Raw genomic sequence first — 27,450 nt, 5'->3', positions numbered from 1 at the left:
ACGATCGGAAAATCAAATATGGCGCTCTTCAACGGTATATCCCGAAATTACGTCACCGCTAACAAGCACAGCGATTGGTCAATTTCAGGAAATTTCAGGAAATGAATTGTGGATATCCGTGGATTTGATTGGCTGTTTCCACAATTCATTTCCTGAAATAAAACACCGCCTCACGCGCGCCCGCTAGCTAGCGCCACCTGGTACATGTTATTTCCAAAGCCTAGTGAGGCGCCGCATATTGTCATCACAGGAACGTTGTATTACCGGTAAATGTTCTTTTTGGCTTTTCGCTAAAGGTATCAGAGGAGAGTTTTCCTATATGTTTAGACACAATAGGCATTGCACAACGTAAACAGCGTGGCCTACCATAGTCAGTAACCTGTCTGTGGTTTAGTTTCACAATCGGATATTTTCACAAACCACACCCATCCGATTATAAAATGCTTACCACCAACGATTAGGTAACTAACTAGGCCTACCACAACGTTGCTTATGCCTAAGTTAGATTTTTTTCATCCTTTTTGAATTGATAGACTCTGCCTAACTCGGTTACATTTAGGGTTGTTATTTCTAATTGTTATTCTGTTGATTATTGTTACAAATCTTCCACTTTTTTCGAACATAAAATTCATCTTCAATCAGATTCGACAACTAAAACAGCTTCTAAACAAAATGTTAAACTCTGATAGATCGCTGCCTCTCCGAACGCGCAGACTCTATGTATGTACTGTCCATCCTATTTTAAACATCAAATTACTGAAGATGCCCTCTTGAACTACACTCATTCCCTGCCGTTGAAATATCCGCCATTTTGTTTGTCACTTCGTCACGATGACGTCACGATCTTACTCCCAGAGATGTAAACGCGCATTTACCTATTGGACTGTCACTACATTCATTCGACTTTCATCTAAAAAACAGTAGGAAGCTCGCCCTATATCAGTGTACTACACACTGGTACGATCAGTAACGCTGTCAATCATACAGTCAGGGGTGTGTGGGATTCGACATCACTGGACAGCAGCGCTGCGCGTTGATTCTAAAAGCAATCCATAGAGGTAGTTTTAAGAAGACGTAGCCAACTGACGCATGCGTATTTGGCACCATAATGACCGCGCTTACGAAATCCACAGCTCGGTGAAAACATTTTGAAAATCGGTTGATAATTAAGATTTTTACGATATCATTGTTAGATAATTGCTCGTAGGTTGCATAAGATCTCAACCATCAAATAATGAACGGTTTGTATGTTATATTATAGAAATGCCTAAGATCATATTTTAACGAGGTAAGGACCTGGACAATATATTTACAGTGTAATATGGATATACCGATACTCGCAACAGCTGCGGCCGGCGTAGGAATTGGAATTGTAGTTATTTGCTACTTATATGGAAGGTAAGAAAGTCACAAGCCGAAGTTTAGACAACTGATTTGGTGTACTAAAACGCAGTGGATATTTTACCGTATACGGCAGAGTGTTTTTGTTTACTTCGGCTATTTTTTCCCGAAATTCTAGTGTGGAGTATGAGAAAATAGAGGGGCTTAGAGCGAGACTCAAACCCGGGCCAGTAAATTGCTAGCGCAGCGTCATGCTACCAGACCACCGAGCTCGCTGAAAACCTACCAGTAATTAGAAAAGTGGGGTTTCATACCAGAGGGCGAGAGGGCGAGACACCACTCATCACCACAAGTAATTTTTTTTCCTAATAAATGGGAGATAGAAAAGCATTCTTAGCAACAATAAATAACAGAATAAAACCAGCAAAAAAACAATTTGAAATAAAAAAGTTAGTTGATGTTACAAAATAAATTGAACATAAAATATTGAAATTAGAAAAGATAAAAACTAAATATGGAGAGAAAGTATCAGCTAATTTAAGCTACTGTAATGTTAGTACATCACGAGAATTTAAAGTGTTTTTACCCGATAAATGGGTTTCATTGAGTATGGAGGAATTGAAAGATTTAGTAGGATTTAAAATAATATATCATGGGAAAAATGAAGACGGTCATCATGATTTAGAAATTGTTGATTAAATAAAAAATAAAAATAATGAATATCTAGAATCCAAAATGACCTTAGTCGTTTTATAAACAACTACAATCATACAGTACATCTGTTACATGTTATTATAAGAGAGTGCTTCATTTGAATATTGATCAATCAAACAGGTGTTGCACAACGTTGTTGTTATATAATAAGCACGTAGTACATACAACACACACAAACCAGTTAGCTGGTATTGAATTACTGCGTTTTCATTGGTTTCTGAAAACGAGGTTTATTTAAATTAGCTCGGCCGTGACGATAGGAGGATAGTCATCATTCTCTCGTGATTAAAAGGAATATTTCAATGTTTTTACGGTAAGTTTTAGCAAAACCACCCGACTTGACTCACAGAGTTTTTAGGGGATAAGCATCCCGTTATTGAGAGGCGCCACGAGATACCTATCCCCAAGCATTTCTACTTACACCCCTGTGACCCACACCTCACCAATTCTCCTTCAATGGTTGACAGGAAACACATTATATTAAAGGCGCCTAATGCATTTCCTATCAACCCCTTACCCCCGAAAGGAGGATCGAAAGTCGAAACTGAAGGAGAACCACGGAGGGTGGACAAAGGTGCATTTTCGAAATGCCCCTGCAAGCCAAGCCCGGCGGCACTCCAGTGGTTGAATGAATTGCCTTATATACTTAGCTAAAACACCTAAGTAAATGTTGTTGGTGCTAAAAAAATATGTGAAATTTGAAATTATAAATTATTCCGAATGAAAAGAATGTAAGAATGAAAACTGATAAATGAATTATGTATTTTTAACTTAATTATGATATAATTTTTAATCAAATTAGTAATCAATTACTATGTTAATTGATTAACAAATTCAAATTCAAACATTCAAATAAAAACAAAATAAATTAATAAAAATAATGAATATCTAGAATCCGAAATGACTTATCTGGACAATTTAATTGCTCCGCATAGATAGACAAAAGTAGTGAGATATTCAATTATTTTTTTTTGCTTTTTTTCTAAAATATTAATCCATTTTTTTATTATCAATTTTGGAATTTCAGAAGTATTTTCATTTTTGATAGCAGTTGTTTCAGAATTACTAATATCATGAATTTTATTTGATTTCTTATACCAATTACACCCAATCAAAATGAATACAATTACAAATCCAACTGTAAAATATAAATATTTATCAAATATTCTATTATCAGAAGGAGTAGAAATAACAATATTTTCACCATTTTTATTAACATTTTTATTACTTATTTTTTCTTTTACAGCTTTTTTATATTCTTGTGATTTAATTCCTAATTGCCGAGACCATTCAATTTGTTTCTGAGTTCTCGGTTTTTTCTTCACAGTTAATTCCTTCACTTCTTTCACCTCGCTCATTTATTATAGAAATATTTTTACTTTCAATATTTGAAAATGTTATAACCCCAGTTGATAATAATGTCATAAATCCACCTAATTGAAATGATAAATATCCAATCCATTTATTTAATTCAGTCATAACTAAATAATCATTTTTTAAACCGGAATATAATCTATTTTCATCTTCAATTGGTAGTATATAATTACATAATTTACTATAACCTTTTACTACATTTTCTGATATCGCGTCATTAATTCTAGCTGGTCTCGCGGCTTCATAAATCTTAAATAATCTAATAATTTCATCTGATTTCATTGTATCTAATTCATTATAAGTTAAATTTTTACCGACAAAATTTTTACATTTTCCAGATGCTATTAATATTTCTAATTGATGTTTACAATAAAGATAATATTCATAATTATTATTTGTTGTAACATTATTTAAAGCACCATCATCTGGAGTTAATTTTGTTTCTGTTATTCCTAAATCATCTAAAGTTTTTTCAATTGGAACATCACCATTTTTAGATTTTATTTTCTTTTCACCTACCATTTATATAACAAAAATTAATTGTGTGATGTTGCAACTAGAATTTAACTAGAATGTAACTATTAACAAGCTAGTTGAAATATTGTTGTTTTTATTTATTTCTTGTTAAATCTAGTTGATTTTTGTTTCAACTACTAACAACTTGAATTCAACTAGAATGTAACTAGAATTAAAATAGATTAACAAGCTAGTTAAAATATTGTTAAATCTATTTGATTTTTGTTACAACTACCAATAACTAGAATTCAACTAGATTAACAAACTAATTGAATTTAAATAAATTCATATTTAAATGGGTGTTGTAATCTAAATAGTAATTTTGATCTTTTAATATTTTTCAACTCATCCATATATTCATTATGTAAATCATGTGGAATAATATCATTTTCCTCAAGTGCATTTTTCATTGATTTTCTATCTTTATTGTAGAATAAAACTAGAAATCTAATGTTTTCTCTAAAGTCTTTAACAATTGAATTATATTTTTGATTTAAAACCCAAGTTGTTATCCCAAAATGTCTCCCAGAGAAAGCTAAATAGCATAACTCACTTTCTCTAACTTTTGAATCATGTAGATTAGCACAATCATCTATAATGAATAATGTATTTGATCCTTTATAAATATCAATTGCTATTTTAATACAATTATCTAAATTTTCTTTTACTGTTTTAGGATCTAATATAATAAATTTATTATTCCTAGTAATATTTCTATCATAAGTTTGATTAAATTCATATGTTGGACAAAATAATACTATATTATCAAAATAGTTTTTGTAAACAGTTTCTAATAAATTTAATATAAAATACGTTTTTCCACAATTTGTTACACCAGAAATTAACATATTATGAGGCTCAAATATGAATAATTCCTTATTCATTTATATATTTTTAATTTTACTTGATAATATCCATTCATTGAATTTATCTGGCCATCCAACCCATTTTACTAAAGAATATTTTTTTCTTTTAATAGTTTTTGTTTTTAATACTTTTTCAATTTTATATTCTTGTTCTAGATTTTCAGTAGTTAAACTTAATTCTTCTTCGTAAAAGTAGCCATCAACTTCTTCACCATCTAAATCTTCTAATTTATAGACATATGGTTTTGTTGTTATTACCTTTTTTATTTTATATATTTCTCTAGTAAAATTTCGATCGTATCCTTTATCAAATATCTTTTTATACTTAGAAATTCTAACATTTTGACCAACTTTAAATTTAGGTTCACCAAAATCATCTATAAGAAATGCTCCATATAAATTATTCCAAACAATTTCAGCATTTTCAGATTTTCTAGCATCAATAGGTTTCATTCCAATAGAAGAATGATAAGAATTATTATATCCTTCTATCAATTTTGGTAAAACATCAATCCATTTAAAAGTATTATTTGCTGTAAAATATTTCCACATTCTTGTTCTTAATGTTCTATTAAATCGTTCAACAACTGCTGCTTTTTTATCTGATTTTGTTGAAAAATATTTAATATTATGATTATCTAAGAGTTCATGAACAAGTGAATTATCAAATTCTTATCCATCATCAAATTGTATTTTTTCTGGTTTTAGTTTATCATCCGAAAGAAATTTTCTTAAAACATTTGATGTTTGTACAGCATCTTTTCTATAAAGTGGGAAGCTCCATACATAACGACTAAAAATATCAATTATATTCAATAACCACCAATAATCATCATTATCTTTCTTAACATTTTTCATATCAATTAAATCTCCTTGCCACTGTTGATCTACATAACTTACCATAGTTTTACGAGTTTTATATTTTCTAACAATTTTTTTATGTGTTGTATATGTTGGTTGTTCTAACATAAATTCATTTATATCTTTATATTTAACTAAATTTTGTGGGATTATCTTATCTAATTTATCTTGTTTTACTTTACACCATATATTTTTGGTAGAAGAATAAGCAACCGAACTCTCAGGGTTGTAATATAAATTTCTTAAATATTGTTCTTTAGTATTAGGAGTTTTTTTACCACCCATTTATATATCCTTAATTTTAACTTTATATTTCTAATATTGAATACTATCTAATTGAGAATTTACAATATTTAATTGTGCGTCAGATATAATATAAATGTGCATTTTAAAATTTTTGATTCCTTTATTCTTTTTCATGAATAATTGTATTCCATCTTTAGTGTTTTGTAGTTTTTTTCCAGAACCATGTAATGAATTATCTTCTGTTGTTCTAAAATCTAACCATAATGCATATTTATTACCGGTATAATAATCAATTTGATTAATGTTACAATTTTCAGATGATTTTACTTTTTCATTCATAAAATGTTTTCTAATTTCTGGCCATTGATCAATCATTCTCATTCCTTGACAAAATATTTTATTTGCTATTCCTTCGATAGTTATTTCTACTTTTGTTATTTCAGGATTATAATAATTATCAACATTTATTGCACCATTAGAATATGTTGCAATGGTAAAAAATATTAATATACCTTTAATAGATCTTCTTGGGAAGTTAATATTCTCATTAATAATTTCATCATTTGCATTAATAGTTACGGTTTTAAATTTATCAATATAATCATATAATAATGAAAATCCTTGATTGTATTGAGTTTGAATTATATTTGAAATATTTTCATCAGTTACTGTATCATATTCTAAACATATATTCGATAATTTATAACTCATATCTTTGTTAACGCTAGATAATACAATTTCATTTACAGGAGCAAATGTTATCTCAAATATAATATCTTCTTGAATTGCGTATTTATATAAAGGTGCATTATTATTTATCAATTCAAAGTCTAATGGAATTTTATATTTGCTTCCATAAATCTTTTTAATCAAATTATCTACGCCATTATTTACTACTGCGTTATTGGCTTCAGATCTTAATTTATTTTGGTTTTCTGATTGAATTCCTTGAAATATCATATTATTTCTATTTTCTTTAGTTAACCATAAATCTTTATAATGCATAAATAAATTATAATCATCTAATGAGAAAACTGTTTCCGGACCAATCTTTATTGTTAACTTTTTAATCAAATATCTTCCAACATTATCAACGACATAATTATTATTATTACCGATTACTTTTATATCAGCTGATAAATAAATACTGTTTGGAACATAAAAAGTATTTTGTGTTAATCTAGGAATTCTAACATATAAAGTTTCATCGGGATTAATATTTGAAGGGTTATGAGTAATTATATGATGTGATCTTTCTGCTTTAATAGCATTAGATATTCTATGATTCTTCGAAGGACTTATATAACTCCCACTCATTTATTTAACAAAAAAATTAATTATTTATTTTTTATTATTTTTTTCTTGATATCTTTTTGATATCATATTTACTAACCCAAAAATAATAGCACTTACAACTGTAATTAAAAATAAAATAATATGTTCAGCAGCAAAGTTAATAATGTTTCCTGCAGATTTCAATATAAAACCAACAATTGATGCAATAACTCCTGGCAATGCTGCAGCAGATTTTTTAGATAGTTCCCATAAATATTTTGCTAATTTCTTTAAACCATCTTTAACTTTATCTTGTATAGAATTATTATTATTCGGTGGTTTATCTGTTTTATTGGGAGTAGGAGTAGATTTCGAAGCATTTGATATTGCTAAACCAATTGTTGTAAATAACATAGTTACAGCTGTTAGAATTGAAAGAATTGTTATTCCTTCTAATTTAAATAATAACTTCATCCTGTCTTTTAATGATATTTCAGAATTTGGTTTAATCAACAAATCTTTAAAAATAACTTTTAATCTATTAATATTATAATCATATGATTTTAATAATAATTTAATTTCTTCTTTCTGTACTTCTAAATTATCTTTTAAATTACTAATTTCTTTTTCTAAACGTAATTCTTTTTGCCTATATTCTATTTCATCAATTACTTGATGATCTAAATCAGACTTTAATTGTTCTATTTCTTTATTTTTATCAGTTAATTCTTTTTCTAAAGTTCTAATTTTAAAATCTCTTATACTTTTATTATGTGCAATTTTATCAGATGCAAGTCTTATACTAATAATTTCTCTAATTGCTTTATCAGAAAATATATCTAAATCTTCTAATTCTTGATCTGTTGCATCAAGTAATCCATTCGGTAAAAGTTTTTCAATTGGAACTTTATTTGATCTAAGTTTACTATTTTTGGAAGTTATATTCTGTTCAGAAGTTGTTTCTGTTTCTGATTTCTTTTTGATTATTTCAAATAATTCATTAATTCTTTGTTTAAATACATCTATATTATCATCTATTTCTTTTTGTGTAACATCAGTTATTTCATTACTATTACTTATTATTTTAATTCTATCTGGTTTTAATTTTTCTAAAGTTGATTCTAATAATATTTTATTTTTATTATTTTTATAAGTGATATCAATATAATAATCACCTTTCAAACGATAATAACATTTACCATTATCTAAAAATTTCAATTGATCTGCTAAAAGTCCAACGTCTTCATCATTTATGTTAAAATTAGATTTTTCAATTAAATCTTCTAATTTAGGTATTTTGTTTAAATTATCTAAATCTTGTTTTACTAAATCTGGGTCTAAATTTTCAGGATTTAATTGTGATTCAGCATTTTTAATATAATCAGGCATATTCAAATTATTATTATATTCTGGCTCATTACCATCATTAAAACTTGTTTCATCAAAATCAGGTGGTTGTTCATCAGTTATGTTAGGTTCATCAAAAGGATCCATTCCAATATCTTCTCCACCTTCTACATCCATTTATATAATAAAAAAATTAAAATTTAAAATATAATATTCCTCCTATAACAATTCCTATACAAGTTATAGCTAATTTAGTATTTTCATGAAATTTATTATCATTATTTAGTTTAATTATATCATGTTGAATTTTATCGGTTTTAATATCACCGTGTGGGTGCCGTACGGCACCATTTTCTATAGTATTGTAATCTTTTATTTTGGAATCATTATTCAATTTAATATTATTAGTTTTAGTTTCTGTTGATTGAATATGTTTTTATTTTTTTCACCTTCCATTAATTTTGGAGCAGTAATAATCTTTTTATTTATATCATTTAATCCAATTGAATTATTTATTGTTGCAGTTTTAATTAGATTATTATAACCAATTATATTTCCCATCTTTAATACTAAATCATTAGAAATAATTAATAGATTAGGTCCTATACAATAATTTAATCTAATATGTGATTTATCTAAATAATTTTGATATCTTACAATGTTTTCTGGAATCGATCTATTTTTATCATTATGAATGGAATCTTCAAATAATACTTTGAATTGTTTCTGCGCATCAAATGAAGTACTATTATTTCCAACTATTGGTGATCTTGTTTCAACTTGTGCACCTAAAATACATATCAAATAAGTTCTAATTGATTGATTTATTCTTTGTATACCGGGTTTTGTAAATCCTTCACTATAAGATTCAATAAAATAAACCCAACCATTATTATTATTAATTTTATAATTATGATAAGCTCCAATTCTATGCATAAAATCAATTCTTTTTATTTCATACTGTTCACCGACACCTTGCAATTTACCATGCGCTCTAAAATCGAAATTAATATTTATATTAAATTCATTACATATTTTATAAAACTTAGATAGATTAATATTATTATCTAATTCTTTAAAATATTTTGATCCAGGTAAAGGGCATTCTAATTCATTTAATATAATTCTAATTTGAAAGTATACATGAAATCTAAATATTGTATGAATGAATTTTAAATCAGAATATTTCAAATTTTTATCTAAGTTATTCAAGTGATCATGCCAACTTACACCACAACCAGCTGTTGCACAATGAACAGCAAAATTTAATTGATTCTGCCAATATTTCATATTAGATTTTAGTTTATATATATTATATTCATCTCGAGTAAAAGTAACTTCATATGTATTAAATATATTTTCCATTTTAGAAATAAAATAGTTTGTTTCAGTAACATAAATTTCTAAATTAATCAATGAAGGTAAAACTAAATTTTTATATATTATCATGTTACTAAAATCTATTGCTGGAGTATTATATTTATAATATTCATGTGATTTATTATATTGGAAAGCTTTTGGAAACCCCATTTATATAACTAAAAAATTAATAATTTATTAATTCTTTTAATAATTTATCTTGTTCTTCAACTGTTATATGGCCATTTAAACTTATTATATAATCTAGTGTGTTCTTTAATTTATTAATTTCTTTTATATTAGATTTTATTTTTTCTTTATTACTTTTTATATTTAATTTTGAACTTATACCAGTTAAAACACTTGAACTTAATCCTAATACACCAATTGATATAGCTAAAGGTGTTAATGGACTGAATATTGCTAAAAATGTTATTACAGAACTAATTGTAACCGAACCACTTATAATCAAATAATATGTAATTTTACTTTTTAGATATTTTTTCTTTTTTATCTTTAAGTCACTTTCAAATTCTAATATTTGTCTTTCTAAATATGTTTTTAATTTAGTTTTATTTATATCATGAGGAATAATATCAATACTATCAACTTTATCTTCCATTTATTTAACAAAAAAATTACTAATTAGTAAATTTATAAGCAATAAATATAACAATAACTGTTCCACCTAAAATCCATATCATTTCATATTTCTGTTGTTCTTTACTTGGGGTATAATAATCTGATAATTTAGGTTTGTATAGATGTAATTTTTCTTTATTTGTTACTGCGTTATATAAACTCATTGCATCATCAACTGATTGAAAATCTCTATGTGAAATCTTCTGATCATATAATTCTTTATTGATGTAATCCATATAGTTTTGCCTCTTTTCTCTATATTCTTCTGCAGCTTTATTGTATTTCTCTAACGCTAAGTTATGTCTTCTTTGTTCTCCTAATGAACTATTTTTATCAATATGTTTAAATAAATAACCACCACCAGTGAATGCTAAAGCGTTAACAATTGCTGATCCTATAATAGTTATAATTGCAGAAGCCATTTATTTAGCAAAAAAAATTATGCATTTATATGGGAGGAATATATTTTTGTTTTTCCAAATAATCAATTGTTAAATTAGATAAAGTAACTGCTAATGTTAATTTTAAGATATCATTGATATCAAATCTATCAACATTAACGCTTCCCATTTTGAATACTTTTTTTAATACCATTGAATAACCAACCGTTCCAACTGATAGTAATGCGCCATTATATAATCCAGTTATTATCCACTTATTATCACTCATTTATTTATCAAAAAAATTACTATCATCAAAATATTTAGTTAACTTATTTATGATTAATTCAACATTTATTTTATTACTAGTTTCATTTGTATATATTTCAATTATTATTTTTTTAATATCATCGATTATAAAATCTTCATCTAATTCATAAAATCTTAAAAATTCTCTAATTAAATTAGTAATCTTTTCTACATTTAAAGTTTCTTTATCTATTGTTGTTTCATACTCAAATGTTGTTTCATTAGAAAATACAATATTTTTGATATGTGTTATTACATCATTAATGTTAAATTTCATTTCTTTCTCACGTTAAAAATCAAATCCAAAACATATACTCGGTCCAACAGTTATATTCATTTATATAGGGGAAAAATTACTCTTTACATCTTATAACTAATTCATAAATTACAGGAAAGTTATTCAAATCAATTAAATAACCATTATGATTTCTTATTTCTAATTTAAAATTATTGAAATGTGGAATACAAGGTTTAAAATCACATTCAGCTAAATTATAATTTATTTGCGTTCCAAATTGTTTAACATTCTTCAATGGTAAAATGTTTAATATACTAGAATTACATGTTGTATCTTTAGTTGCTTCGAATGTTTTTGTAGGATCGATTAAATTACAATAAATATAAAAGTGTGTAAAAGGTATTATATTTGAGTTACCGTGTTTGTTTCCACCAAATTGATTTGGAGTAATTCCTAATAGTTTAGCTTTAGGTTTTTTTACCGTGTAAGTATGTCTTCTTGTCATCAATGGATTAGATTTATCAAGTTTAATAAGTTCATCATCAAGCTTTATTTTAATTTTATTAGAGCTCTCACTTTTTATGAATTTAATATTAAATTTAGAATTACCATTACCTAATCTAATCCGAGCTTTTCTATTAATTTCTTGCTCTAATGTTTCTAAATCATATAATCCTGGTGTAAGCATAAGTTGAATCCATTTTTTTCAAGTTTATCAAAAATAAGAAGGCTTCTATGTTCATCAGTTTTATCTGATATATTATAAAAAGAATTACATAAACTTATATTTACTAATTTTAAATCTACACAATTCTTAAATTCTCTATCTAATTGTACTAATAAATTATGAGATTTATAATTTATAAGTTTTCTAGAATCAACAAATATTCTGTATTCTTTTAATTCTACCATTATTTATAACATAAAAAAATTACCGCTCATCACTAAAAATTAATTTTAATAAAATTTTTCCTTAATAAATGGATGAGAAGATAACATGCGAAATTTGTGGTGAACTTCTAAGAAAAAGTAATATGGCTCGACATATGAAAAAACATGATGAAAATTATAAACCCCCTAAAATAAACTGTCCAAATTGTAATAAAACATTCTCTAGAAATTATTTCAAAAAACATAAGTGTAAAAATAATAACTTAATAGTTAATGTTGACAGTAACGAAAGTAATAATAATTCTGTTGAAGTTGAACCTGAAATTATTTGGAAAAGACCTTTCTTATTCTATGATAAGGATAATATAAAAGATCATTTCTGTGAGCCTTGTCGAATAAAATATAACCCTGAAAATATAGAAGATTGGGAGAATCATCAATTTCGTAAAGTACATATAGATAAAATTTCTAATAAATTTGAAACTGAATTCAATGCAAGAAAAAATAATTTATTAGAAAAAATAAAATATGAGAAAACATTACCAGATAATGAAGAAACAGTTGAAAAGCTAGAAAAACAATATAATGAATTAACAAGAAAAACATATTATTGTAAATATTGTAAATTGATTATTACAACAAGTAATTCAAATCTACATAATAGAACAATAAAACATAAAGAAAACGTAAGAAAATACCAAGAGCTTAATGAAGATCTATTACCAGTAAATTATAAACAAAAATGTCCACGATGTATTTATGCGACCTTAAGACAAGAAGGTACTGTGTTATTTTGTGTTGAATGTGGATGGCAAAAGAATTTATGGGGTGAAGAAAAAACTAGAGATTTTCTCATAGATCCAAAATTAAATTATCTTGATGAAATTTTTAAAACATTTTCTATAGAAGATCATACACCAGAATATATGCAATGGCTTGAAAAAATGAAAATAATAGAAAATAAAAATGGTGAAATAACTAAAAAAGATATCATAAAAACAATTATTCCACCAACATTTAACACAAAACAAAAGAAAATGTATTTATATTTATTATTTAACGATTATTATGAAAAACCTAAATTAACAGAAGAAGATATGGAAAATATAAAAAAAATATTTAAACAAATATTAATGTATCATTTGGAAAATAGAATAACAGATTCAATAAATTATGAATTCTTTTTAAATAAGATTGTAAATTATTTAAACCTAGATATTATAATTCCATTTGATGAATTAACAAACAAAAAGAAACAAAGAGAGCGAGATGAAATGTGGAACAAGATAGAAATTTATTTAAATGAGAAAAATGGAATGGAAGAAGAACCTGAACAATTAAATGAAAATGAAGAAGCTAATAGTGATTTCGAGTATGATGATATTGATTTTATGTTTTAATGGCCATAAGGTAATGTTTTTATACCATCATCTGAAATATGCCTTTTATCATCAAATGGATTTAAACTAGTTTTTTCAACTTCATTAATGTACATCTCATGATCTTCTGATCTTAAACAATTCATCTTGTGTTTCATTACAATTGAGTTATATAAACACTTTATATAATCTTGAAATTCTATATGTTTATCAACCACATGTTTTGTTATTCCTTTTAACTTTTTAGCTTCATGATCTTTTGTTCTGTAACTATACATTTTACTTCTTATCCCAACAAATTCAATCATTTCATCACCTCCTAATTCATCTTTAAATTTACCAGGAATCTTTTTATTATCATTGCTAAATGGTTCATGATCTTTAGGATAATTGCTAAAATCAAAATAATGTTTTAATGTTTTTAAGTCTTTTGTTATATCATTTGTCTTGATTTTTAGTATGTAACTGTCAGTATTTTTGGCTATTAATGGAAATCCACAGTTAAATGTACCATCTTCAGTTGATAAATCATAAACATAATCTGTTGGGTTATATATTTCAAATAAATCTTTAACTTCTTCAGTTAACTCATTTTCTGTGTGGCTTAGATTAAAGCAATTTGGTTTAGATTTAATCAATCCAATATTCATATTAAATCCTAATGAACTGCATAATATATTCAATCCTGATATAGCAACTTTTCCTTTTTGAGCAAAGGATATTGTTTTGCGGTTTTGGAACCTTTTTGAACCATCTGCGGCATAGAATCCAATGAAGAACCACTTTCTTAAATTAATTTTTGCATTCAATACATAATCTGGAACTATCTTTTCTTTTGTTGAAGTATTACTTTTCACTATTGCATGAATATAGAATTCATCATTATATTTTGTAGCAAAATCTTTAGGATTATTTACAAATATTCTATAAACCGCGGATGATTTCATATGGTCCATGATTCTAAATGTTTTATGTGAATAAACTTCTTCACAGAATTTCTTAATTCTTTCTAATAATTTTAAGTCTTGATTGCATAAATACCAACAATATTTATTACCCCAAACATATTTATACACACCTGCTGAACCATCTCCCATGAAAAATCCTTTGATAAAATATTCTTTTTCTTCTAATGTTTCGGGTTCTATATTATAAATATTATCAATTATTTCATCAAATGACATATGATTCATTCTTGGGTAAAATCTGTTGTGTAATAATTCATCTCCAATTTTTATATCAGTTGGTTTTATTTCATTACCATTTTGTTTAATCAAACTATGATTTTCAGTAACATCTACAAACCCTAATTTAGTTCTAACTCTATAGATTTTCTTATTTGTTTTATGTCTAATAATATTCCATCCATTTCTTGTCCAAACATCCATTAATCCATTTATTTGTATTAGTTCTTTTTTACCATACGAAATATAAGATTTATTTTGATTAGGAATTATTTCTGAAATTCTTCTAATTAATATTTGGTTATTGTATTTTAATAATATTGGGGTGTCTGCTGTAACAGAATCAAAATATAAGATTTCTATATGTTTTTCCCCAAAAAGTGGTTGTAAAACATTATAATAAAAATCATACATCAATAGCTTTGAAATTTCTAAAACAGTTGAACCTATAAATATTGGTTTATTAAATTTCATGGACGTTCTTTTTAATTTTACCGCAGTTAAATAATCTTCAAATCTTTTATTTCCTAAATGTCTAGGACTTGATTGTAAATGTCTTAATCTTTCAGAATTATTTACTAATTCAATATCATTTCTATTTCTAATATTTTCACATGTTTTTCCATAAAAACTATTGTTCATCAATTTGAAAAAATCTTTTTCAAAATCTGTTTTTGATATGGTTCTCTGTTGAGTATTGAAATCTATATATTTTTCTAACCACTTCGATTGATTAAATTCAATATATCTATGTACTTTCTTTAATTTCATTCCTTGTTTTAGATAAAATTTTAACATTCTATAATGAACAATATAATTGTATTTATTATTTTGAGTAAGTATTAATTTTTCTGTAAAAACATGATCTTTCGGTTTTATTTTCTTCTGGTATTCACTTAAATAACTATCATCTACAGTTAAATGTTCTGGGCAATAAGGTAAGTTTCTTGTTTTAAACTTTATATTTTAAGGATATTCTAAATCAACTACAAAGAAATAACCAATTGGTGCTTCATCTTTTAAACTCGCAATTGCGTTTTCCCAATCAGTTTTATCACCATTTTCAACTTCTGTTAATATAAAATTTTTATATGGTTGAGGTTGCATCATTGCCCAACCATATAAATTATTAGCGTCAATATATAATAATTTATATTCATCATTTGCTTTAAAATACCTATCTCCCATAACACCACTAATTCCACCTCTAATTGATTTTTCAAATAATAAAACCATATCTGGTTCTTTTAATAAATCTAATTCTACATTTGTATATTTTAAACCACATTGCCAGGTTAAACCAGGACTAGAATAACAATAACAAGGATCAACATCGGTTCCTGAACTTCGCTGAAAAAGCTGAAACACTGAAAAGCTGAAACGCTGAAATAAAAATGCTGAAATTTCAGGGAATTTCCGAAAAACGCCGAAATTTCAGGGAATTCCCGAAAAACGCTGAAATCGTGCTAGGTACCGACAATACACGTTTTGAAATTCTTTCAGGGCCGGTGTCCGCTGCCGAGTCCTGAACCGTTTTAGTCTCTACCTTCGGTTACAGAGACATGCCTTGAGGTCGTCGTCATGTTCGACTTGATCGATTGCGGATGCAAAAACCGTTAAGTTTCCCAAGTCTCCGTTTCTACCTAACGCATGCGCATTAGTCAGTGCTGGAATTGCTCTTAGTCGCGAAATCGGCACATTGCGCATGCGGCACTACATGTGAACTGCATGTGAACTTTAATGACTAATAGTCACTGTAGTTTCCATTAGGTTCGAATCCCGTAAAAATATTGATCTTATTTACGCTGTTCATCTTAAGCGGCGCTATCAGGTTCGAAACCCGAAAATTACTGATCGTATTTCAAGCGTTACGACATGAACTTTGATGATTAAAGTGTCGCTGGGTTATTGTTTGCCAAGGAAAAAGTTACAGCATCCCGAATATGAAACAATGAACATAAAATAGACAGGATTTACTTTTAAGTGCTATTAGGTTCGAATCCCGAATGTGTAGCAGAAAAATACATTCATCCTTTTTAATATACCGATATATATCTTAGATTTTCAGCTTATGGCAAGACCACTTGAACACCTGTCATTCCAAAAAATACAAATGATCCTCGTAAGTGACCAAACAAACTGCGCCTTCCCGCTGCGCATAAGTTCACGCAAGTTCAGTCCGTTATAGTTCTATGTTTCAGCGTTCTGACATGACCCAGTTTAGGAAAAAATACACATGTAGCGACGCATGCGCACGCGACCAGTTTCTAGACTTAGAGGATTTCCCCAACACTTCCTAATGCGCATGCGTTATAAACAGAGACTTGGGAAACTTTACGGTTTTTGCATTGCGATTTGCGTGGATTGTTAGATGTGTTTTTTGTTTTATGCGCATATACCGGTACGATCTAACAATGAAATTATCACTTCATTTGAATAAATTCTTAATTACAGTAATATTAATTCTCAATATTTTTTCTTATGTTTGGTGATTTCTTGCAACTTATCATTGCCAATTCTCATACAAAAGTAGTAGCTGAATGAAAGTACAGCTAGTTAGGCTGAACCTGATAACCCAAATTAAGTGCTAGCATGGAACTTATGACTACTTTGATTCTATTTCGGTGTGAATAAAGGTTCAACCGTCATAGTATACTGGTACTTAGCATTACTACGATTGGGTGCCATATTTCTACAATCTCTACAAGAAAGGAGTATTGAAGTGTCTTTCGTTCCCGGGTAGGCATCCTCGCTTGCCAGGAGACCAGTATTGCTCCCAAACTCGCTTCCAGCAGCCCCCTGGCCTCACGACGCGCGATTTCATTACCGGCGCTTTTGAGCATGACGTCATATATCAACACGCGACAATACTTCCCCTTCGCTACGTGTTCGCTGATTGGTCCATTTACCGGGAAATTCCACAGATGCCCAATGTCATTTGTAACAAGCGCTGTGATTGGCCCGACCTGATTCTGGTCGGCTAGTAACGACTCGTGAGGTCAAGCGGTTCGGAGAACAGCTTTAGTGTAGTGGGTTCGAATCCCTTGACAGGTGAAGATGCCGGGTAGGGTACAGGGTAAAACCTGGTTTACTTTCTCTGTCTACTTGCTGGATACTACTATCTGCAATGTATTGCATGCTTTGATTTGTCTGGCTTATGAGAGTCGAACAACGTTTTCCCATACACAGGCTTGGCTTTAGTACTAGATGAAGGCTAGGCACTACACATTGTGGATTGACTGGAACTCTAAACTCACAAAATTAAACGAGTCAACAAGAAAGATCCAATAATTGGACGTTTGTCTAACTATATCATTTAACAGCTTAAAATAATACTTAACACATTCTGCAAGAGTACACAAAAGAAATCAGTTCTTACATTATATCAGAATCAATAGTTCGCTTAACTCGGGCTTGAATTCTGGTTCCATTGCTTCATATTCTAATGAAATTCACTAGCATACCTAAGAATATTGCTTAGCTTAAGATAACAAATTTGGTACCAGGAAAACGGATAAGTAAAGTGGGTGTACTGTACATCCGCAATTGACTTATTTCTCTCTGGTTGAATCAAGTTATTACTGAAATAGCATTCAAATAGCCATTTTGTTTTTAAAAATTGTGTCGTTCAGCTATCCTGCTGTAAATTTCGCAGTTGAAGTTAACTAGTGCTATCTGATTTCTCAAATTTGCACATTCTTAGCCCGAGTCTAAAAATTGAAAAAAGTGCATTTAAAGTAGGAAATAAAAGAGTAGTGGCTAATACACCCTGGAGATATAGCCTATGGGGTGGGCCTAGTTTGAAAGCACTGAGGTCCGAGGGAACAGCACTTTGTAAATAAATACTGAAACAACTTACAAAACACCCAATACTTGAGATGATGAACTGGACAAGAAGTGTGTCCAGCTAGGCAAATCAACTTTGTCTATGACTCCTCCTTTTATAGATTATCTTTATCGGTATTACCGTAGTAGTCTAAAAATAAGAATCGGTAAATTTTTCTAACAGTTGGTATGTCATTTTTTCAAAAAAAACTTATTATTATCACACCACAGCAAATAAATTACAGGTGTTGAATGGTTTGCCCGATTTAGATTAATTGGTTGACGCTAATTGGTATGACCTATAAGTAGGGGCCTACTGCATGTCATTGGCGTCAATCCATTCCATTCCACGGTGAATAAAAAAGAAATTTAGTTAGATCCCTTTTGTCCAAAAGCTGCATCATTTATATAACTAGCTGTCAAATTTAATTTACCTCCTTCAGAGAATACCATAGTCCGTCGCCCATCAACGTGTTGACAAAAGAAAAGTTGCTCATAATCCTGTTTTATACATGAATGAACGTTACGTCTTGCAGAAGTAAACCATATTCTTGGAATATTGAGCATAGTGTTTAAGTTGGCTTGCACGGTTTGTGAATGGGTTTTCCTCATCATGCTGCCTGTATGCATTAAAAATCCGGATTTCAAGCGAATTAATTTGTCCAACAAGTGGCCCTCTAGAAGTATACTCCACACATACTGCCCATGCAAAACACGGTTCAGGACTCGGCAGCGGACACCGGCCCGGAAAATATTTCAAAACGAGTATTGTCGGTACCTAGCACGATTTCAGCGTTTTTCGGGAATTCCCTGAAATTTCGGCGTTTTTCGGAAATTCCCTGAAATTTCAGCGTTTTTATTTCAGCGATTCAGCGTTTCAGTGTTTCAGCTTTTTCAGCGAAGTTCAGGAACCGGATCAACATTTAAATGATTCAAATTAACTTCTCTAAATTTTTCAAATATGTCAGCCAATATCATAACATCTGATTTTAAATATAAATCAACTAATTCGCCATGATTTTTCATCTTAAAATGGTTCCAAATATTTAATGTTCTATTAAACACTTCGTCTTTCACATACTCCTCTTTTAATTTATCATAAAATTGATCTTTTAATAATTCTGTTACATTAAAATCATCATGTGTTTTATAAAATGAATAAGGAATTGCGCCTTTATATCTCAATAATTTAAAATCTTGTTCATTTGGATAATAATATCGAGTTATAACAAAATCATTATCAACTAAACTTTTTGATAAATTATCTAATGAACTTGCTAGAAATCTATAAGAATCTAAAAATCTAATGCAACCAAATTGAAATGAAATATAATTTTCAGATGTTTTAGCTAATAGTTTAAAATCATATTTTCTTACATTTGCTTCATTCATAGCATTATATTCTTCTATTTCTTGATTAATTGCGCCCAATTTTCCCGATAATTGTTTTATAAGTAGATGGGTATCATATCCTGATAAATTATGAAATAATATTGGTACGAAATTTACTTTTTTAGCTTGTAAATTGCAATCTTCATGAGCAGCTCCACGATATTTTGAATTTAAATGATCATGATCTCTAACTTTTTTATCAAATGAATAAAAACGTTTTTCACAGTAACAACAATGAGTTGCATAATTAAAATCAATTTCATCTTCTTTTGTCATAACTATTCTTTTATTTTTGTTTAATAATTTTGTAAAATCACTTTCTAATTCAATCATTTTATCACAAAAATCATTAACTACATTTTCACCTCTAAAAGAAATATATTGACTTTCATATAATTCGGGATAATTTGATTTGATGTAAATTCCATAAGCAGCAGCTCTTTGATGAACTTTTTTAATTGTATTTATAATTGGTGGGTCTTGTATTGCGTCTTCATTTAATTCATTTCCTTTATCCATTGATTTTAATAATTGCTTTTTGTTATATATTTCTTTTCTATCTTGATCAGTTAATTCTTTATTCAACGATTCAAAATCCCCATAAATTACAAATGGAACAATATTCTTAAATTTATGATTAGTAAATTTCAATTTATAATCTTTTTCTGTTGGCATTATTAATTTACAAAAATCTTTATTATCACATAATTCTTTATGTTTTAATAATGTATTCTCAGTCATAAATTTAGATAAACATTTTCTACATAGATAAATTTTACGATGATGATCACTTTCTGTTGTTCAAAAGAATAAATCAATTTGTTTTAACCACATATAATGTTCATTTTCATCTTTTTTGTAATATAACAAATCTATAGCATTTTCATCATCATAATATTCTGTTAAATATAAAGCTTCCAATGTATAATCTTTAATATTTTCACCTTTTGTCTTTGGTAATTGCATTAATTCAAATACATTTATTTTTAAATTATTAATTTTTTCTATTTTAGGAATCATTTTTATAGTTACTGGATATTGATCAATTTTATATAATGTTTCATATTTCCGGTAATTTGTTATTCTAAAACTATGCGTCATATCTTCTGTTTGGTGTAAACAACTAATAATTGACCATAGAAAACATTTATTATCTTCATTTTGAACATTTATTACTGCTTTTGTTGTAAATGGTAATTTAATATAAGATGATGCTTTAATATCCTTTTCTGTTGTAAAGTTTGAATCATTTTTAAACATTTTATTACTTTTTGATGTTTTATTCCTTTTTGTATTATAAACATTTAAATCTAAATATATAATTTCATTCAATGTTAAGCCAGAACCCTCAAAATATCTTTCTTCAATATGACGTTTAAATTCATTTAATATTTTTTCTAACTTCTCTTTTATTTGTGTTTTTGAAATTATTTCTTCAGAGTGTGTTTGAATATTATAATTCATTTTTTCTTCTGACTTTATAAAACTTACTTTCCCAGAGATACTAATTTTTGGATATTCAACATCTGTTATCAAATCTAGTAATTTTTCTATTATTTCATTAAATGTACTATAATCTTCTATTGTTGTACCTTTAAAAAATCTAAATATAATAGCTGCAGGACCAATTTTACTATGTAATGTTTCTAAGATTTCAATTGTATCTTTTATTTCTAGTGAATCAATATAATTTCTAACATTTTCCATGTAAGGTTTATTTGAAATTGATTTAGTTTTTGAAGTTGATTCTTTTACTTGTTGAGGTTTATTATCAAAATATTCTAATCCTAAAACATTTTTATTTAAATTTTTATAATGTTTTTGTGATTCGAGATGTCTATTATAATTCCTTTTTACTATAAATTCATTACAAACTTCACATTTTATTTCATCCACATTCATATTTTCTAATCGTTCTTTTCTTTCATTAGAATTTTCTGGAGTTTCAAAATCTATTACATTTTTTATATGATTTACAGTTTTTTCATGTCGTGTTTTATGAGATGTATCGATGTATTTTTTACAATATTGACAATAATATTGATTTTTATTGACATTATTGTTTTCTAGTTGGTGTTCATTCTCCCCCATTTATTAGGAAAAAAAATTACTTGTGGTGATGAGTGGTGTCTCGCCCTCTCGCCCTCTGGTATGAAACCCCACTTTTCTAATTACTCCTACCGAATGTTTTAACTACTTATAGCGCCCAACCTTACCCTCACCCATCCCTAGGGGCAAAACGGACTCTAACCTCTATCTCTAAACCTAACCCTTTGAGTCCTTTAGACCCTAAACCGAATAAAATGATTTTATAGTTACTTTTATTAGTTTAAACTATAATATATAGCAATGATGTACGGTAAAATAGCGGAAGTAAACACTTTGCCGTATACGGTTAAATATCCACTTCGTTTACTAAAAAATACCGGTTTTGCACATTTGTTTTGTCGAAAACGTAAACGGTTTGAGTAAAACCATTCGAGTAGTGGTTTTATAGACTCATCCAACCAAGATGCTGAAGAATCCAAACCACATGGACCTGGTGCACTAAACCAGTATCAATGACCATACAAAACCAATTTCAATGACCAATCCCAGTATACCTGCAAATAAAGAAGATACATCTGGATTTGGTCATTGATACATGTGACGGTACTGGTTTTATTCATTCACTATCAACAATGACAATTAGTCCCTGTGATTAAAATACGGGAGAATCCTCCATCCGCCATTTTACTAGCAACCGAAAATCGATCAATCAACCTGTAACATTGGGACTCGTTCGATTATATACAATTAGCATAGATCTATGTTAACATTTGAGTGTAAAGTCAACTTTTTGTTATTCTGTTTCACGCATATCCATCAGGAATGATGAACAAGAAGCAGCAGTTAATGTTCAAGATGATATCATGCGAATGCAAATGTCTCAAAGGGGTAGGTCAGAATAATAATTAAGGCATCTAATGGTTTTCTATTGCAAATTTTGAAGAACTGGCTTCTGATCAATGAATATACGTGTTAAAAGTCCTTATGATACGTGCAATTCAGAGATGAACACATTTCAAGCTCATTCCATCCAACCTACGGAAGAATACCACGACGGTTTTAAACGAGCTCTTGACATGTTGATAAGGTATCTTCATTCCGAAAATGTGCCATTCGACGTCAGTGAAGTTGTTAAGGTAAAAACCGTATCGATAACTTGTTAGGACTGGCGCTCTAAGGTACGTACTTACACCGCCAGATGCCTTTTGCAGTCAACCTCGGAATCCTCAAAACAAACAAAAAACGATAAGGACACTATTTTGTCTGAATGAAAATGAAAACGAATTAAACGCATGTCATTAAAAACAATGTAAGTCGTGCGCACATGGCAATGTTTCGTGTTCGGAGAAACACACATTGCAGAAAACACAAAGCAGAGGTTTTTTAGCGTTTTGATTTGTGCGCTACCGCCATTTCAAGTCTTCGACTCTAACGCCGGCCTTATCAGTTACTTTCAGTTCGTAGGACTGTTTTTGTGACTTCAATGTTTAGCAGCTAGCTGTATATGGTGAATGTGATATCTTTAGTGCATTTTGTTGATATGTTGCGTGTACGTGTCTTTTTTTCTAATTCTAGTCCGGATCGTTAGGTAAAGGTACAGCCGTCATTGGCAAGGCCGATATCGACTGTGTGATGTATATCAACAATTTCCGCGGCATGGACAATATACAACTCAAAATTAAAGAGTGCATCGATAACATATGGGATATTCTGGCCGCCCATAAGTGGAACAGAGAGGGCAAATTGAAATTGATTCGTCGGGATTCATACCTGATAAACTTGAAACTCCGGGGACGCTATGATGACGAGTTCCACGAAGTTGACCTTCTGCCAACTTACGATATCTTGAAACGCTATCCTGGTAGTAAGCGTGTCTATCATAATCGATATACGTGTTGATCAGTAAAATCCACAGTTAGATCAGTAAAACCAACAGAGAGTTGACAGAGAATTAATAAAAGCATGGATTAATTTTAACGTTTTTAGAGGCAGATATCTATGGTGAAATGCGGAATATCGATGGTAGGTCGAGGGGATTCTATTCTGCACCACTTGCCCCGTTACAGCTCGAATTCGTTAAGAAACAACCTACGATCGTAAAAAGTCTGATACGAACAGTGAAATACTGGTCAAAAACAAGACGTTCTTTCCAGGTTAGATTTCTAAATTCTAGGTAAATGATAAAGTACGTTTGAATAGGGATCGGTAGTAGAACATACCGTCTGAACCCAGGTTTTCTCTAATATCAACACTTTCAATCACAAAATAGTCTAGATTTGAACCTTGATGTTTCTTTTAAGATATTCAGCAGATTATTGCGCGGCTTGCTGTTCCTACGATCTGAGCACCCAATCGTTGTTCCTTGATTGCGTAGCATATGTACACGACTTATTCACTTCTGGCCTCGATTTCATGAAAAGTTTAATTTTTAGCCCACTTGGGACTTTAGTCCCAGCGGGCTATTGCGTTCACTTTTCGTCCGTCGTCCGTCCGGCCGTAGACGGAATCCAGTTATTTTGGGAAGTTTTGAAGACGCTTCAAGGTAATATCTTGATATTTGGGTTACGCATGTATCTACCCTAGACACATCTTCAGCCTAAAACTGGCCCAGTCAGATTCAAGATGGCCGACTGGCAGCCATTGTTGTTCGCCAAAATCAGCACTTTTTACACATTTTTGAACTTTTTGAGGGAAATTTTGAAGACGCTTTGATCAATTACCTTGATCTTTCGGATATATGTGAATTCCCCCAGGGCCCATCAGCATAACAAAAATTGGGTCGATCGGACTCAAGATGGCCGTCCTATGACCTTTTTAGTGCCCAAAAATGTTAATTTTGGCCCAAATTCTGAGTCCTGTAGCTTCCTACTGGTTTATCATTTCTCATTGCAATTTGTGATGGGTATTCTTTGGAAAGGGATGTTTTATACCTGAGACAGGTATTTTTCATCAGCCAATTATGACGCAATTGGCGGCCATCTTGGTGTCAGCAGTACTCGTTCGTAAGTGGGAAAAAGTTTTTTCCACATTATATTGATACCTAAGCGTATTTTGCTACCACAATCATTTAGAAAGTTGTAGCTCATAACGTGTTCTATGATTGTGGTGAGTTTCAAGGTTATTGGTTTTTTCATATGGCCACCAGGGGGCGTTGAATAATACAATATCTTAGTATTTCTATATTATATTCGTATCAATGCATATTTTGTAACCACAATCAATTGCAAAGTTGTAGCTCATGACATCATCTATGATTGTGGCAAGTTTTAAGGCCATTAGTTATTCTATATGGTCACCAGGGGGCGTTGAATAGTAGAATAACTTATTATTTCCTTATTATATTGGTACCTAGGCATATTTTGTTACCATGATCAATTACAAAGTTATAGTTCGTGACATGTTCTATGATTGTGGTGAGTTTCAAGGTCATTGGGTTTTGAATATGGTGACCAGGGGGCGTTGAATAGTAGAATAACTTAGTATTTCCATATTATAGCGGTAACGAGGATTATTTTGTTATCACAATCAATTACAAAATCGTAGCTGCTGACATGTTCTATGATTGTGGTGAGTTTCAAGGTTATTGGATTCTGTATATGGCCACCAGGGGGCGTTGAATATTGAAATTGTTAGATTGTTGAGCATTTGGAACCACTTTCCAAGTGGGCATGGTGTCCCTGGACCCCTAGTTAAATCAAAATATTTCTAAATAAATCCAGATTATTTTTATTCAGTTTCGCTTAAATCGAGTTAGGTGTAACTGGATTCACTCTTTAATCGAGTTAAGATGAATTTAATTTATGAGGAAATTGAATCGAATTATTTAAGTTTCATCGTTACATCCCGTACGAAGTTTCACCCCCTACCGACATTTTCTAGTACCGATTTTAGTATAATGATCACACAAATTTGACGGTGACAACTATCACTACGAAATTGCAGCGTCCCAATCAACATTTATACTTAGTTAGCATGTGTGTTTTGAAATTTACAACGAATCATCTTATTTCTATTTTCAAGAAAGGACCGCCGTCATACTTTTACGAGTTATTGGTTATAGATACGTGGGAGAGAGCAGGAAGTCCTCGGAGCTTTGACCTCAGAGTCGGACTCCGTACCGTGTTACAACGACTTACGGATCCGGGGTCCATTAGGATAAAATGGACTGTTAACTACGACAGACCGTGCTGTGAACCGCGGCCTGGCAGGTAATTGTTAATTATTAATTAACTGATTTAGAATACTAGGTCTACTAACAGTCATCACTGAGGATCTTAGTGCCAGATATGTGGATAGGTGGATAGATGGATGAATGGATCTACTCAGTCATGGATGAATGTATCTACTAATCATCTCGATTACGCGTTAGATGGATCTACGTCATGTGTAGATACATTCCAGGGCCTTACCGTGCATAAGGATGTGAGGGGGCAGTGAAACCCAAAAAAGGATTTACCTAAAACAAAAAAATCGATATAATGATTCTTCTTAAATATGCCATAATAAAAACTATTTTTGGCTTATAAAAATGCTTGTCAGTCCCACGTGAAGGATTCTACATTAGATTTCTTATATAGGATATAACAATGATATTTGCAAAATTGGTACTTTTCGACATTTCGGGGTCTACCCTCTGACCCTTGCTATGCACAGCCCTGCTGAACCAGTATACTAGCTGAAGCAAACATACATTAAATCTCTATTTGGCGAACATGTATTACCTAAATCATTCGGTACAATGCGATGGCGATGCTTACTTAGATAAACAGGATTGTATTAACTGTAAAAAGAAAACAAAATTAATCAACTTCTACTGAAAATCATGATTGTCCTTAATCTTTCAGACCGTGGATTGTGGACCCGGCAAACCCGTTTTCCGACGTTGGATATAACATAGATTCGGTCACATGTGGTCAGTTAGCCCGAGAAGCCGATAAAGGTCTTCACTCGCCGTTACTGAAAGATGTCGAAAAGTGGGGTATCAGTTTGGAAACGTCGGTGAAGCTCTGCAAGCGTTCGGGTCGTGGTTATCCGACACAATGAATCAGCAGATCAGATAAATTTGTCACATTTATGATTATCTTATTTAGTGGAAAGGCATAGACTCCGCATTTCTAAATTATCTGTTTACTTTTGCATTCACGATCGGGTTAGTGTTATCATTTTTCTTTCAACGGCCGCATTTCAATAATTGGAAATAAATATCAATCTTGCGCAGAACGTGACTTCAGGTGCCATTCAATTTTCGTGTCTTATCGGTGA

At 29.8% G+C, this 27,450-nt stretch overlaps 1 protein-coding gene across 1 annotated transcript; it reads left to right on the top strand.

Annotated features, from left to right (window-relative positions):
* Positions 1–228: 228 nt before the first annotated feature.
* LOC141910636 (2'-5'-oligoadenylate synthase 1A-like) lies at positions 229–27,421 on the top strand. Its single transcript, XM_074801330.1, has 8 exons — positions 229–266; positions 1,316–1,398; positions 23,009–23,076; positions 23,191–23,324; positions 23,764–24,052; positions 24,175–24,341; positions 26,209–26,396; positions 27,033–27,421. Exons 2-8 carry the CDS (start codon positions 1,322–1,324, stop codon positions 27,229–27,231), a joined length of 1,122 nt encoding a protein of 373 aa, XP_074657431.1. The 5' UTR covers positions 229–266; positions 1,316–1,321; the 3' UTR covers positions 27,232–27,421.
* Positions 27,422–27,450: the final 29 nt, after the last annotated feature.

Source organism: Tubulanus polymorphus, chromosome 9 (genome assembly GCF_964204645.1).
Source record: "Tubulanus polymorphus chromosome 9, tnTubPoly1.2, whole genome shotgun sequence".
NCBI classification, from domain to species: Eukaryota; Metazoa; Nemertea; class Palaeonemertea; order Tubulaniformes; family Tubulanidae; genus Tubulanus; species Tubulanus polymorphus.
This window is presented reverse-complemented; position numbering and strand designations above follow the sequence as displayed.

What these genes read in the sequence shown, in the direction of transcription:
- LOC141910636 (XM_074801330.1), top strand. Translation starts at nt 1,322, where the DNA reads ATGGATATACCGATACTCGCAACAGCTGCGGCCGGCGTAGGAATTGGA. An exon ending in ATTTGCTACTTATATGGAAG is followed by an intron (nt 1,399 to 23,008) that starts GTAAGAAAGTCA and finishes CATATCCATCAG; the next exon opens with GAATGATGAACAAGAAGCAG. An exon ending in AAACAAGACGTTCTTTCCAG is followed by an intron (nt 24,342 to 26,208) that starts GTTAGATTTCTA and finishes TCTATTTTCAAG; the next exon opens with AAAGGACCGCCGTCATACTT.